This window comes from Genypterus blacodes, unplaced genomic scaffold (genome assembly GCF_046128005.1).
Source record: "Genypterus blacodes isolate CSIRO-AG114 ecotype Tasmania unplaced genomic scaffold, CSIRO-AGI_Gbla_v1 ptg000021l_1, whole genome shotgun sequence".
Classification (NCBI taxonomy): domain Eukaryota; kingdom Metazoa; phylum Chordata; class Actinopteri; order Ophidiiformes; family Ophidiidae; genus Genypterus; species Genypterus blacodes.
The window spans coordinates 9,686,149-9,702,391 of record NW_027466834.1 but is presented as its reverse complement, the minus strand read 5'-3'; the positions used below and the strand labels follow the sequence as shown (position 1 = coordinate 9,702,391).

Genomic DNA, 16,243 nt, shown 5'->3' with positions numbered 1-16,243 from the left:
AGGCTACACGCTAGTTAGCTGTCATACGTTCTCTGGATGTTTACTAAATAAGCATCACAGCATGGAGTCACTCTGTCTTATTTCCTGCAGGATTTCCATTGTTTTTTTTCCAATTCAATGACTCCACTAGAACAGTAAATGTACTCATTAACTCATTATAGGCCGGGAAGCTGGAGTAAAACAAGTCATTTTATATAAAGCAGTGTTGAAGTGATACTAAGACACTCTGGGCAGCAGAACTGTGTTGTTTAAACTTAAATTGCAGTAAAAACAGCACCAAGTCAAGAGAATAGCAGCTTCACAGGCCTCTAACCTGAAGGAGGCGCGTTGATCTCACTCTCTCCCCCTGAATGAGTCTACATTTTGCCCTGTTTCTTTGTGAAAGTCATGTCCCAGTAGCTTTGTTTGAGTGTCTGATGGAAGTTGTGTAACATGACACTGATGTTTCACTTGAAGAGTTTGGCACTGCGGGGCTTTACTCCTCCTGCTGTCAGGTTTCTCTCCATCACTTCTGTCATATGCTTTCTTTTTCTTGTTCGGGTCAATCGTCTGTGGGGTTAAACTCATAAAATCGGCAAAAAAACTCACAACTCTGAGTTTTTATTTCATATCGACTTCTCTATTTATTAGTGTTTGTGTACTTGTACATGCATTTTGGGTTTTCAGGGACATTGCTCTTTTCATAGATATTGAAAGATTTCATTATCATTCATATTCCTTTATGCATTAGGATACTGTCACATAATAAGGATGATGTGGTCTTCAGATCACATTTCCGTGTTTTGATGTGTCTTGAACAGGTGTTGTTTTTATTAACACAGGATGTCTGTCACCTCTCCTCTTCTCAATATAATGTCAGGCAAAGTGTTGATTCCACCCTCCCATCCAATGCAGTTACTGTTACTAAGTGCAATCACTATTTATGTATTTACTGATTATTTATTAGTTGCACTGTTGTTGGGGCGTTATTCTGGTTTACATCAGGGCATCTCACATGTCATCAATCATCTCAAAGCAGCTACTTACCAGTAATCAGAGGCATAATGTCCTCTGTAATGGGTGCTCTTAAACGGGACATTCTCCCTGAGTGTCTATGACGTTGATTGTCAAAGTGATCTTGAAATGACACCTAACAAGGATGCGTCCCATGAAATGCGACACATCAGCAGGCTCACAAATGAACAAATGAACCATGACCCAACCAGTCTTCTCTTATCAGCCTTCCATCTGCATAAACACTTCCTTTTTTTCTTAATTGTTGATGTAGTGTTGCTCTTTGAAGCATGCTCTTCAATTCTAGCCATTTTCTTGGTGTTCTCGCTCGATTATCATCATCATCATCATGTCATTGCCTGTAATATTAAACAGTTTGCTTCTGCAATTTCTGCCTGCTTCTCTGTTGCTAGGCCTGTTTGACTACATCTTGTGGCAGTAAGAAATCTGGGTACCATGACATACAATCAGCTAAACCAATGCAAAGGCTAGGCCCTACCTATCTAAGCCAAACACCTTCAACCATCTTCAAATGATTCATAATGCAGCAGTACATGCACATCATAAGTTTCCGAGTCTCTTGTTCCAGTAGTTGCTTGTATCAAGCAAAGCAACAGCCAGAACATTGCCTCCCACCTGACCATGACCTGAAGTGCTGCCTGTTGTAATTTCATGACAAACAAGACAAGTGAGCTTGCAGCAGGAAATCCCCAAAGGCACCCATTATTGATAGAGCCACCACAGGCACACACATGCCCGAGGCAAGGCAGCTGTAGTGCTGTACAGATGTTGTGGAAGATGGAGAGGACGAGGTTGTATTGTGTTCGAACCCTCTGTTTCTCTGTGTGCTAGAGGGGGAGAGGGTGAGAGAGCAGAGAAAGTAGGTACCAGAAACATAAGGGAAGGTAGGAAGAGATCGTTAGCATAGATATCACATTTTGTACATTTAGTGCATTTAGTAGAGTGCAGTGTGTCTGTTTATTCTTATTTCAACTCTTTCTTTCTTCCTTCCTTCCATCCTTTCATTTTTGTTGTTCTTGGTTCCCCACCTTTTTTTTAATTGTGCTTCTATCTTTGCTGCCTCCCGGGAGTTTATGTTTTCATCTAAGTTGGGTTGTTTGTGCGTTTTTTAACTGGATTCTCAACTCAAATTTTCATCATATTTGGTGGGCAGGTTGGGCTTCCTTCAGTATAATCCTGAAGGACATGGAGATCCATGTCGAGCCATGTTTTTTTACCTTCTTTAACATCGTGAGATATGGTGGGGTTTTTTTAATTCAAATTTTGGGAAATTTATCTTGATCCATTTTGATAGAGAAGAAAATTATACTCACAATGTACAATTTCATTTGTTGATAATTGCTCTAATGAGTACTCCTCTTGTTTGCTTCTTTTACCATGATTTGATTTAGTCAGCTTAGACAACTGTCTGTCAAGCAAACATCCCAAAAGACACATGGACTGTGTTTCTAGGCTAGTGATTTTTTACAATGTTTTTTCTTGCACATCAAGAGTGTTTGTTGATAAAGCTAATGGAAACGACTGAAAACTCCAAAGGAATGCCAACATATTTCAGCAATTATAAAGACAGATGGATATGGGTTAGAATACACAATATAGCACCACACAGTATAACGCAGTATTTAATGTGTTGGCTGTGAAATCCTGAAAAGTTTCCCGGGGGGCTGCAGACTCTGATGAGAAAGCTAGGATGCCTCTCTCTCATCACACATATTATGAAAAAACTAAATGAAAAAGCATGAAAGCCCTCTTCTTCATAACATTTATTAATCCTTTTTATCTTTGCCTTTATCTTTGTCCTCCATTTTGTGACCCAAAGTGAATTACCACATTCAACAACAGTAACAAAGATAACTGGCATGTATGCTCTCATGAATGCTGAACAGCGACAGCACCTTGACCCTGGCACACCCTGGTATTCTGTTTGTCCTCAGTCATTTAAAAAGATGCCTGGTGAGCCGCACTTGTCGCGGCCGTGTCCAATGGCATTTTTTCGAAACTAAATTTGAATATTTCTTCTTTCTGTTACCGGAGACACAGGGTGAGTGCTGGGGTGTCCTGGTTAAACCAGGTGGGCTATCAGCTGGGCAATTGATCCATTTCTATGCTATCACTATCACAATGCTATTTCTATCAGAATCAGAATTACAATCAGAATAGCTTTTATTGCCAATTAAGTTTACACTTAAAAGGAATTAGAAGGAATTAGACAAAGGAATTAGACAAAGCTATTTGATCTATGTGATCAGTTGAGATTTTAATGACTATAAGCTGGTCAATATGAGTTTCCACTTCATTTGGCTTCTGATCTGTTATTCGGTCAATCACAAGGGGAGGCGAAAGGACATCATTTGCAATAAAACTTATGTGATGTCATTATGCAAATTATTTTACCGTTAAAAAGGCAATTGGATTGAAACGAGGTGGAGGCAAGTGTTTTTACAAGCATTTTCTCTTTATCGCTAAGAAGAATGCACAAACACTGGATGGAAAGTAGGCTATTGAGGCTTCATGTTGTGTATGTTAAGTCTATTTACTACACAGATTACGTTTTCCAAAGTAAACTACAATGTTTCATATTTAATGTTTTATATTTCCTGAATGGCTTAAAATAGCTTATCAATCACTGTGACCCATGCTTTCTGCTTTTATTCCTGTGAGAGTTAAACCATTCCTGCAAGCTGACACGGTGCCAATTTCAATTTATTCTGCGTTGAAACTGCTGTAATACACAACAACACCGTTTACAGTCTTTGACATCAATAGAAGCAAATATTAGTTTCATTGATGGCTCACATAACAAAAGCAGAGCTGAATATATAAAGAAGTGCACAACATCGGCTGTTTGTTAGGGGGCTGGAGAGAGAGAGGACGCCCAAATGTTTCCGTGTGTCTTTCTTTTACTTGTTCAAGCTGCTGGTTAACATTTATTAAATCAGGTAACTGAATGATACCTGAATGATAATCCTTTATGAGCAAATATTTTTGTTTTGTCAATCCTCCAGACATCGGTGTGATCTGAATCGTGAAGATCTGAATCGCCAGTGGAGTAAACCTGACCCCGTCCTCAGTCCAACCATCTACCACACCAAAGGACTTCTCCACTACCTCAATAGTGTCGGACGAACTCCACTGGTGAGACACACATGCTTGTTAAATTGTTTTAGCTTTGTACAATGCTCTGCAGAGTAACGATTGGCTGTCCTGACATCGCAACATCATCTTTGAGTAAATATGAGAAGGAATTATTTTTCAGTGAGTCAATAAAGTCCTCTACACAATAAAATACTCTTCAAAGTCTACTGACAATAACTCTTATGAGAACATATTTGGGTGAACTGTACTACTGATTAATCACTGCTGGTTGACTGCAGGAGAGGAAATACTTTGTTTTTAATTCTCTCATGCCTGGGAGCATCTGAAAGTACATCTCTGCATTTGACACTGAAATGTCCTACTGAGGTGCACTATTGAGCAACCTATGGAGTAAGATATGTGTTTAGAGTCTCCTGCAGAATCACAATAAAAGTGTTATTTATTAGCGGTTTACAAGATCCCCTTATTATTTCCGTGCTCACTATTAGGTTGGTAGTAGTGATCAGTAGCCTCAAGCCTCAAGGCCCAACCTCGCCAAAGGCAGAATCACTATTCATAGAAATCGTTTGAAGCTGAAATGACTGGCCCTCAAGTTGAAACTGCTGGCGATGCGGCACTAAAGAATAATTTGGCCTCAATCAAAGCTGAGCTACAAGCTATGAAAATACAACATGCTAATGAAAAACCTGGTAATGATGTCGGATTAGCTACACTCAAAGGAGCCGTGGGGGAAATAGAGGATTCACTCTGCCCAGATGATCTTACGGAGCTGAAGAGCCACTGCGGTCAGCTAACTGCTGAGGTTTCTAAATTAGAACTGAAGTGTGAAGATCTGGAAGCCAAAGCCCTTCGAACAACATAAGAATAGTGGGGATACCATTGGAAACGGTCATTAATGCTGCCGCTGTAGCCGCTTTGCTGAAGGTTGCATCTCCCTTGGGTCCAGTTTGTAACAAAAACCTGTTCCCCCCATCATATTTATATTTAAAGGGACACAATGCTTACTTGATTTTAGCATTGGTTTGTCTTCCTGAAGTTTCGCTGATAATAATTACAGGCAGAGATGAGAGGTTATCAACTTCTATATTCTCAGACAAATCAGTGGAGTTCATGAGGAAGAACACACACTGATTTTGTGTCTGTGTGTTGTGTGTGTGGTGTGAGTGGAACCAAAGGCTAAAGCTTCCCTGTCCTTCCAGCATCAATACATACCTTTTCCTATTATGGTGAGTTTGTTGCAATTAACTAAAAATATTGTGACAACACAGCAGTAACAGTTCAACTCTCCAACTCTCCACAGTCTCCATAAAAGAACTGCTGTTTACATTTTTGGCTCAGTGGTATTTGCCTCTAATATTTTTGGCAACAGACTACGTGCAGATCAGCACAAACCTGACTCTGGATGAACCTAGCATCAGTATGCTAGATAAAATTCCCTCAAGATGCCCTCATCACTCTCAAACTTGTGGGTGATCATGCAGTGTGCTTGCATTGGTTACATAGATTATTAAAAATAGGTTAGAAATGTAATCTAAGCTTGGCAGAACAAAACACAAGCTAAATACTAAATGCTGATACAGAAAGTGCAAAGATCACATTAAGTCTTATAGTTGTCCTCTTGTGTGCGATGTCTGCACATGTAGCAAAACTTCAGCTCTATGTGATTTTTACACATTAGCACTATCACGGGAGATATTCTTCAAATCCACCTACTTCACTGCATCACACTCCACAGGTTTCTTTCTTTTCTCTCCCTCTCTCTCTCCCCCCCCCCCTCTTTCTGTATCAAAAAGCAATCTCCAAAATGTCCCATAAACTGTATGCTCATTGTCATTGTCATTGTCATTGTCAAAAGCTATCTTCAATACAAATATAAATAAACATATAGTATAACAAAACAATTCATTCATTAATTTTCTACACAGTCACCAAAACTAACTTTAATCCTGAAAAGGAGGAACTGGTCTGGTAACTGGGGACATAATCTTGACAGGCACATCACTAAGAAAGAATCTGGTGACTCAGACTGAGCTCTCAAGAATGATAATGGACGTTCTGTCTGTCCTTGCGGTAATAAAAGCTCCCACCTCATCTCTCGTCAAAATCTCTATCTATCTTACTTTCACCTCCATGTGCCAAGAAACCTGGATTCATGACACCTTTGCAGACATTTTACCAATCAAGATAATCATTTTACTGAATAATTCCCCTTTTTGGAAAGAGACTATAATATGAGAGTGGGAAGTGAAAAGTGATGTCATCAAGTTGTCATTTTGTTTCCACAATGTCTTTTTGTTCAATACGCTATCTCCCCTTTTATCTTTCCCAAAAATCTTACAGCACAAAATCGGACGTCATTTGTAGTTGCATCATACTCATCAGATTCATGTCTTTTGGCTTCATTCTGACACGGCTGGTTCAGTGTCTGGGTGGCACCTTGATCCTCAACACATACCTCTCCGACTGTTGGAAATCAAGCTCTGGAGGAAATGGATCCAAGACTTGCCTTAGCAAGTGGATCAGAGACTTTTCCTTCATATCGTTCCTCCAATTTACTGGCTTTCTGATCCGACTCGTACTCTGTCGTTGCTGGGTCCGGTCTTGGTGCAGTGGTTCAGATGTTACTGCGTCACGCCTCCTTCCTTCCATCAATTGGACAGCAGTTGGCGTTGCCTGGACGACTGTATACGGCTTCTCTCATGTTGGCTCGTTCCACTTTTTCCAGAAGACCTGTCCATGTAGACCTGGTCCCCTGGCATCCCTGGGCTCTCTGCTACTGAACGAGAATCCTTAACCTTTCCCTTTTCCTGTAAATAGATGTATATTGTTTAATATATTCCTTAAACTCCATTTGCAAACTCTCAAGCTGGGCTCTGTTATAGAGTTCTCTCAAAGGTGGTGCTGGCATGGGTCGACCTGATAGCATCTCATGCTGGGTTAAATGTGTGCTTCTGTTAGTTTGCAACCCAATTGAGCTTTGTGCTTGCACAGATTTAGTTGAGTTTGGCTTTGAGAGTCCCATTAACTCGTTCCACCATCCAATGAGACTAAGGACGATGAACACATTCCAACCTTTGTTTGATTCTTTAGTGTTGTAAGATTACTGTAGATACTTTTTGCACAAATGCTGACCAATTATCTGACCTTATCTCTGAGGGGATACCAAAACGTGGAATCACTCTCTCATTCAGAACTTGACAACACTTTCTGTAACCTTAGATCTTTTGATGGTGTTGCTTCAACTCAATGACTAAAGCGGTCAGTTAACACTAACATGTAACTGTCCTTCTGCATTGAGAGGCGAACAGCTTTTTAATAGCTTTGTGTCCATGATTCTTTCTGTGGCTGCCTGGGGGAAGGGAGAGGTTCCTTTTTTTTTAGGTATAACTGCATGTCCATTTTACGTATCACCCGATTTGATCTGGAATGGTAAATCCAAGAAACTTACACCAATGATATCATCACACTAACAGCAGTAATGTCATTTAAAATACCAGGTCCACATTGACGTCATCATAACTGGCTGTATTTTCTCTGTTGTTGTGTTTCCTTTTTCACCCATTTTCATGTGTATGACTACAAATGATCATTGTTTTTCCCTCTCTATGTGTAAAATCAGTCTCCAAAATGTTTGGTAACTGCATGCTCATTGTTATGTCTTCAAATGCTGTCTTCAATAAAAATACAATCAAACCTCAAATTAAATATATTGCTCTCTGGGTTTTTTTATGGTTGGAATGTAAGCTATAAAACACAACCTATACCCCTGCTCAACTCCTACCCCTAACTCTAACCATTACCCTCAAAATGTATTAACCTTTTGGGAATGAAGTGTCCTAATAATAATTCCAGACCCCTGGGTCACATTACAGGAACCAGTTTCATTTTTAACAGCCAACACAGGGGTAATACAGTTTCCAAATGAAAAGGAAAAACTGAAATGTTGCACAAACTTGCAAATAACGCAAAAACATTCCAAATTGTTGTCAGGTGGGAAAGATGATTGAAGTTACTGGTGGGTGGATGTAAACAGGTGGTTTTTGAGTCATCTAATTTGTGTGAGAATGGGATGGAGAGTTGGGTTTTGAGAACGTTCCGAAGCCGGGGCTGCATGATGGCTTATAGATATAAAGAGGACAACCGGAGATGAACCAGTAGGAGTATTTCGAAATTAACCCATCGTTTTATTGGCAGCTGGTGAAGGTCAGGGAAGCTGTGGGTGATGTGTTCATGATGGTAGGAGTGAGTGATGATTAGGGCAGCAGGGCGTTGCAATAGACCATTTGGAAACATCTTTAACATCCTGTTGCTCCATCTCCCACTCACATAAAGGGACCCTGATCCACACCTCAGTCACTTCCCAGAGGTGAACGTCAGCTGTGCGAATGAGATGTTTTATGTTGGGTTCCATGTTGAAAGTGCTGTTGAGGATGAAGCCTGAGCTTTTGACGTGGGTTGATTAGGAGATCTGAGTGTCATCAATGGATTCATTAATAAGAGGCAGGAGAGTGCTTCATGTTAGTCTAGTGCAGACTGTACAATACTAAAGTGAGGGAAGGCCACAGACATGAGGGCTCTCGTTTCAGCGCTGTGGAGGGGAATATGTATACAATTACATATTTACAGCAAGAGGAGAAATTTTTTATTGAATGTTGTCTGTCCATGAGTGGCAGTGTAGGTGTACGGTGCCTTTTGAGTGAGTTGGTAAATGTCTTTGTGGAGCAGGAATGTAGGCTAATGAGCCTCCAAGCCAACAAGAAAAACCCATAATGGATTTATTACCTTATTTTATTGTTCTAAATTAGAGTAGCAATGTTGTCGTTGCAGCGTAACTGACAAAATTAACTACCAACTGTTCTTTATTTAATAGCTGTGCGAAAAAAGCACATAATGACGTTTTCACATCCAGGGTATTTTACACTTGAGAAGAATACTCAAACAGGATCGATGTATTGCACCCTAATGAGCAGTAAGATGACATTTTCAGTTTGGCTTGAGCGTGAAACAAGCTGAGGGCTTTGTGGTCACAGCTGCAAGAACTTATTCTGAAAGAGAGGAATTGGTACAAGAAATGGGGGAAATTGCACATAATATGGCAGTTGGAACCAATGGGGGTGAGGGAAAATAACATCACAATCACGTTCCCTTATTCAATAATGTCTGTTACCTGCCACTTTTACTGTTTTTCTTACATGATGTTTTACTACACTTTGTTTTTATTTGCATATTGGGTAAGATAGTTATAAAACACAACATCACATATAATGCAAGACCTGTTTTAGTGTAACAATAAATTTCTTCTGTATGCTAAATAGGTTATCTAGGTTATGTTAAGTGTATTTGGCCCAGATATGTTATATAATTATACTGTGTATATATAATATGTATACACTGTATATACAGTATATATAATGGCATGTGGTTTAGGAAATATATCAATAAACTGTATATTCAAGAAATGTAATTTGCATATATTCAAGAAGTGAATCAAATCATGAAAACGATGAATTTAACTGGAAATATAATGATTGAAATAACACTGATATACTGTTAATGAAGACCTTTTAGTTGTCACAATACACCAGGTATAAATGTACCCATCAATAAACAATAGATATTGTTGAATAAAAGAATTTATGCTGATTCAACATGTCAACTTTCCTTCGACACCAAAGAGGGCAGTATAAATCAGGGCTTTTAAATGTGACATTACCATTACCATTACCAGGACCACCCCTTAAAACAACATAGTAAAAGGGACACTGATCTGCAACCTAACAGATTGGAAGTTTTCTGAATGAGCGTGAATCTCTCTCTCTCTCTCTCTCTCTCTCTCTCTCTCTCTCTCTCTCTCTCTGTCTCTCTCTCTCTCTCTCTCTCTCTCCAGGTGTTTTGTGACTACCATGGCCATTCAAGGAAGAAGAATGTTTTCCTCTATGGCTGCAGTGTGAAGGAAACTCTGTGGCAGTCTGGTTCCACTGTTGATACAGTGGGATTGAAAGAGGACCCTGGATACAGGGCAAGACACACTCACACACACACACACACACACACACACATTCTCTATTGCTCCCTACCTGCACCCCATGGCACTCTTAGTCCACTTGCAATTAAAGCTCTGAAGCCATAAAACCACTGAACAAATATCTGCTCAACCTTATACTGTGGCTCATCGTTTTTTCTCTCTCTCTCTCTGTCCAGACCATCCCAAAGGCCCTTGATCGTATTGCACCAACATTCTCTTTCAACAGCTGCAACTATCTGGTAACACAACAAGAATAATTTATCATCATCATTGGAGGAGGATAGTCACACTATCATCGTAATCATGAAGTTAATCATTATAATAATCTGTCTATAAATATATCTGTCTATATATATTGGCCTTTATCTTTGGCCACCTTTAAGAACACTGTCTCAGTAATGGTACAGCAGTGCACTCATAATAGTAAGGCATACTTTTTGAATGTGCTTCAATTAGTTCTTGTGGCATTGAGTAGTTATCTCTCGTTTTAATTTCCCCCTAATGTCTTGTGATTTCTGTTGATGATCATCATGATTGCTGGTGATGCCCTAGTTTGCTCTTCTAGTCATTGTGACAAAGGCAAAAAAGGTGAAGGCAGGGTGTGTTGTAAGGTTCGCTTTACTTATTGCACTGCGGAATATGTTTCCCTTCTCCTTACCTACATATTGGAGAACGATCCAACAAACTCAGTTCTGTTTTGTTTATCCTTTTACACCACACATCAATGTGGGACAATTTAATTTCTATGCAGACTGAAATGACAAAATGTCAAAAGCAATACAAGTCAATAGAACACAGTGGGGACCTTGGGGCCTGTTTATGCACTTTGGAAAAGTTTTTGACTGAGTTTAACTAGTAAATAAGAGTGGAACTCTGTCTTTATTATCCTCTACATCATCATTGTAATTATCCTCTCTATAATCCAATCTGCTACTTTATCACATCAGATAATACAACCATAACACAACATACAGTCTATGAAATAAGATGACACTTTTAGAGTTTCTTCCATTTTGAACTATACATTGATTTGTAATTGTAACTTGCCAGGTGGAGAAGTCTCGTTCTGCCACAGCCCGGGTGGTCGTCTGGAGGGAGATGGGCGTACTGAGAAGTTATACCATGGAGACTTCTTACAATGGCTGTAACCAGGGAATATATAAGGTTAGTGTGAATCAGTAAATATAGATTCATAATGATGACACGAAATAGCAGCAGTGTGTGAGTGTGAGACTTTTTGCCATCATAAAGAGACTCTTTAAATATTTGTTAGGAATCAATCTAGAAGTTCTGTATGTCCAGTGTGTGTGTTGCTCTTTGTGTCCAGGGTTTACAGATAGGGACCAGGGAGATGGACGAGATGGGAGTCAACTTCTGCCACAGTCTGCTGTCTGTAGCAAAAGATGTGACAGAAGTTTACAGCAAGAAACTCATCAACCACATCACCCTGGACCACAACGTCATAGATCACAACTCACACAAGTAAGATACTCTGATGAGAGCTTCAGTGTGTGTGTGTTTGTGTGTGTGTCAATCACCTGAATATATATAAGAACTTAAATATTAGATAAGTGACTCTTAGATGACTGAGATGGACATTAAGGACTGACTTGATGTTATTCTCTACCACAACTTCCAAGTATTAGCTCAACAACATTATAACTAAAGTAAAATCTATTGTGGATTTCTTGGGAGGCAAGAACCAGGCAAGGATTTCTTGAAGAGAGTTGTTTGTTTATTCATATACTGGAAGAATGACAGCATGAGCAGTGGGCTTCAGTGAAGGAATGAAGTTACAGGATTTCTTTCTTTGATGCCAGCCATCTGCTGGTTGCACGCTCCAATTAAAAGTGGAAAAACAAAACAACAAATATGTGACTTTGGTTCAGGCGAGAAGGTTTTGGCATCAGCCAAAGAATTCACTATGCAGGAAAAACCCTGACTCTGTTGATCTGTCTCTATGATGGTAGAATTCTGGCAACTTCATAAAGATACAATTTATGTTAATGCAAAGTGTAAATGCTCACAGAATGCACTTATGATTCCAGAATGCAGGCCACAGTGTATCTTTGTTGGCGAGGTCTCTGCCTGTGCATGCAACACTGTCTCAAAACTCCTAACGGACCTGAGCACACTTCAATAATTTAGAAACTGGGACCAACTCTAACAACTTAAGGACATTTAGGCACAGCATTTATTCTTCATTGTAAAAGTGTAATAAGTTCATGAAACAGCCTGAGAGGCCCTCTTCATACTTCAACTTGGTCTCAGTCAGGAAGTTCTGGCACAAATGATATATGTGACATAGAAGGAATTGGAAAGTACACGAGTGCTGTACGCTGAGAAAGGTAAGGAGGATCTCATGGAGGTCGGAGAGAGCGGGTCGGTCAGTCAATGTCGTATACTGTTCATACCTGTGGGGGGCGTCAGAGCTACATGCAGCTATAGGCTGAGAGTCACAAATAGGTTTCATAGTTTGAAATACATGCGTAAACTGAGAAAGCATGAAGAATTGTTCTAAGTATGGGCACAGCAAACCAATGTGGATGCAGTCCCTCCCTTTTAAAGAAGGAACAATGTTGTTTTGAAGAGGCTCAAATGGTTAATGTGACGATACAGAGAGGAATCTAATAATGGGCTGAATGGTGTGTTAACGTGTGTACTTCTTGTAATATGTGTTTTAAGTTAGCTAACTTTGCATCAATGTGACCAAGAGGACCAGTATACAGTGTTTGTGTTGTCATGGTAACATACCAGCCTTTGCCTTTGCTCCCAGCTGTTTTCACCCAGTTTTATCAGATCGCAAATGAATGAGAAACAGTCAGTGTGTTTACCTCTGGTTCACCCCAGCCTCTGTGTGTGTGTGTGTGTGTGTGTGTGTGTGTGTGTGTGTGTGTGTGTTGACATGTCAAGTGCTTTCTTCAATAAAAACGAAATTTAACATAAAAAAGAGAAAAAATTATTTTAATACACGAACTTTCACCAGATTTCATTAAAATCTTAAATAGTTTTTTAAGATTCGAAAACACAGATTGCTCTTCGCTTCAATTTTAGAATCAGTTTCTTACCTCCTATCATCGCAGGCACATGGACACTATGGGTGATCACCATTACACACACACAATCAGTATTACAGTTTACAATCAAGTTAAATGTGTGCTTATAATGATATCAAGGCAATAAATATTTTAAGAAAAATCAAATCAAAATTTGCTTCCTCCAAACAACAGCTATATTATGCAATTATAATTATAAATCACCTCCACATGCATTTTGCTCAAGGAATACACACACTATACTCAAACCCCCTCAGAATCCTCTTCATTTTGTCCCTATAGAAGGCTTCATCACATTTCTGTGTTAATCGCTGCACAGACAAATAAGTATTGAGTGCATATGAACTTAGTCAGTGCAGATCTTTTATCTCTGATTGATATCTTGAGCCAAAGTGGAGTAGAATGAATCTATTGATTTCCTGGTGGCTATTCAATCTCCCCAGTGACTGACAGCAGATGATGTGGGGAGGTCCTCTCATCTGAACACACACACACACCACACCACGAGGCGCTTTAGCTCCTTCTTGCTTTCTTCAGACTTTACTTTGTTCCTTTATTATATCCTTCTTTCATCTATGTATATGTATCTCTCTCTCTCTCTCTCTCTCTCTCTCTCTCTCTCTCTCTCTCTCTCTCTCTCTCTCTCTCTCACTCTCTCTCTCTCTCTGTGTTTGCGCCTTTAAAATAAACATAAAAACCACACAATTTTCTCTGAAATAGGATGAAACTGAAAAATAAGGCAGGCATTTGTCCATATTTAATAGAACTGACACTTTGCTCTTGATATTCAGTGTAACATGTATGTGGAACATTGTACTTATGTAACAACTTATTTATATTACAGCACAGAAGGTGGCATGACATAAAAAGGCCAAAGAAAAGAAAAGGTTTTATGTAATAAATCCCAAGCCTCTTCAGCCAGTGGACTCCCCTACAACAGAGAATGTTTGAGTTGCATGTGGAGAATTTGATTTATCTGCCTGTGTGCCGTAACAGAGTAATGAGCACCCGGGACAGCGTACCACAAAATGCAGACTTTAATACACCTTCTCTAATTTGCACCCATTCCTCGAGGGCCACAGACAATTCAATAGTGGTAGTTTCATTAGTAAATTCAACAGATTAGGTAATTAAACAGACTTTTAACTCCTCCTTATAACTCGTTATTGTTCGGATCCTCCCTTGCGCTTCCAAGCCCTTGTGCCTGATATGTAGCAGGCATGTTATTAGAGCAGAATATATCATATCTGCAAAAGGCTCAGTACATCTGGGCCTTCATGTCTTTGTGCCTGTTGCCCCTGGCTCATAAGCAGGCTTAGTATGATCATGCACGCTTTAGAGGTTGACATTTCCTGTGTCATTATCTGTCCCTCTGCCTGTGTAATGCATATGCCCCGCTGGCATGCAGTTAGCTCATTGTCTCTGCACATTTAGCTGATGGAGACCGCCGGGCTGCTTAGACTATGACACTACTAATGTGTTCATGTTTGATAATCAATCCAAACACATTTAATTGTGAGGTCCCGATTAATGCATTAGCTACATGAATCATGCTGTGATGCGGTTGATGGGCTGTGTGTGTGTGTGCGTGTGTGTGGTTGATGTATGTGTGTGTGTGCCTCCAGTGTGAGAGAGTGCAAAGGGCTTTAATTACATTCACTGTACAGCCTCCCTGCAATCTCCGCCCGGGCTCATGATTGTTCTCCTCTCAGAGATCAGTGGGATGGTGACGGGGCATCACAGGGCTCTGGCTATTGAAATAACCTTGTGTTCCTTAATATTATCAAACATTATATATGTATTGTCCAAAAACCATGGGTATCATCAGCCAGTGTCCATTGACCATCCTTCAAAACATTTATTTTTATTTTTATATTGCCTCTCAAATCTTTATTGCCAGTTAAACACGAGAGAGAGAGAGAGAGAGAGAGAGAGAGAGAGAGAGAGAGAGAGAGAGAGAGAGAGAGAGAGAGAGAGAGAGAGAGAGAGAGAGAGAGAGAGAGAGAGAGAGAGAGAGAGAGAGAGAGAACGCACCACTTAAGTATCCTCCAGTTTTGACCTCCTTAATTAACACACATCAAATATTCAGCCAAGGGTTACACACAGTTTTCTTGATTTCAAAATTGTCCGAATTAAATCCCATCAAATAAATCCCAGTGTACACAAAGCTGGTGGTGTTTCAGTGGCAGACAGGTGCTGTACAGACACACATCAGGCCCTTCAGCATTTGTAGGATATTAACTGCACCCGATAGACAAGCTGTTTTGCTTCATTGCAATTCACGACACACACACACATCGAGAGAGAGAGAGAGAGAGAGAGAGAGAAAGAGAGAGAGAGAGAGAGAGAGAGAGAGAGAGAGAGAGAGAGAGAGAGAGAGAGAGAGAGAGAGAGAGAGAGAGAGAGAGAGAGAGAGAGAGAGAGAGAGAGAGGGGTCTGGTCATCAGTATGCTAGACGTAGCCCTTCTCTCATTCACTCCTGCTTATTCTGTCTCTTTTCTCTTTTCCCTTTCAACCTCGCCTCCATCTGACAACCATCTCTCCTCGTTCTTGCTCACTACTCCTCTACTCCTTTTCTCTATTCATCCCTCTTGCTGATTCCTCCCTCAATCTGGTTCCTTCCTTTCTGGCATCAGGCAGAGTAACATGAAGATCAGTGTGCAAGCCACATCCTGCTTATGATTGTAGAGTCACTATGTACTGTATCTCTACATGATCTGCCTTTGTGAGCATGTAGCAAAGAAAGAAAACCAAAGCTTGTCTTGAGTGTAAGTGAGGCGACTTCCCTTTATTTGGCGAGTGGCGACGGGAAGCTACATCGTAAAACAAATGATTTCCGTCTGCAAAAATTCATTGCCCAAGTACTGTCTTTGCCCTGAGAGAGCTGAGGGATGCTACACACACACTACACGTTCCGTGAGGTATGAAACACTGGAGACTAAAGACAAAGGCATATACTGTATAATGGTGGGCAGGGCGACCATATGTCCCGTTATTCCCGGGGCAGTGCTTCATTTTGGGTCTGTTTAAAATGTCCAGATTCTAAAATAAC

General features: G+C 40.1%; 1 protein-coding gene across 1 annotated transcript in view; it reads left to right on the top strand.

Annotated features, from left to right (window-relative positions):
• Window positions 1-16,243, top strand: part of agbl1 (AGBL carboxypeptidase 1) — a 51,469-nt gene that overhangs the window by 34,701 nt on the left and 525 nt on the right. The window contains exons 22-26 of the mRNA XM_076142054.1: window positions 4,020-4,149; window positions 9,998-10,129; window positions 10,312-10,374; window positions 11,186-11,299; window positions 11,463-11,617. Of these exons, the coding sequence (XP_075998169.1) occupies window positions 4,020-4,149; window positions 9,998-10,129; window positions 10,312-10,374; window positions 11,186-11,299; window positions 11,463-11,617 (594 nt within the window). The remainder of the gene's footprint in view (window positions 1-4,019; window positions 4,150-9,997; window positions 10,130-10,311; window positions 10,375-11,185; window positions 11,300-11,462; window positions 11,618-16,243) is intronic.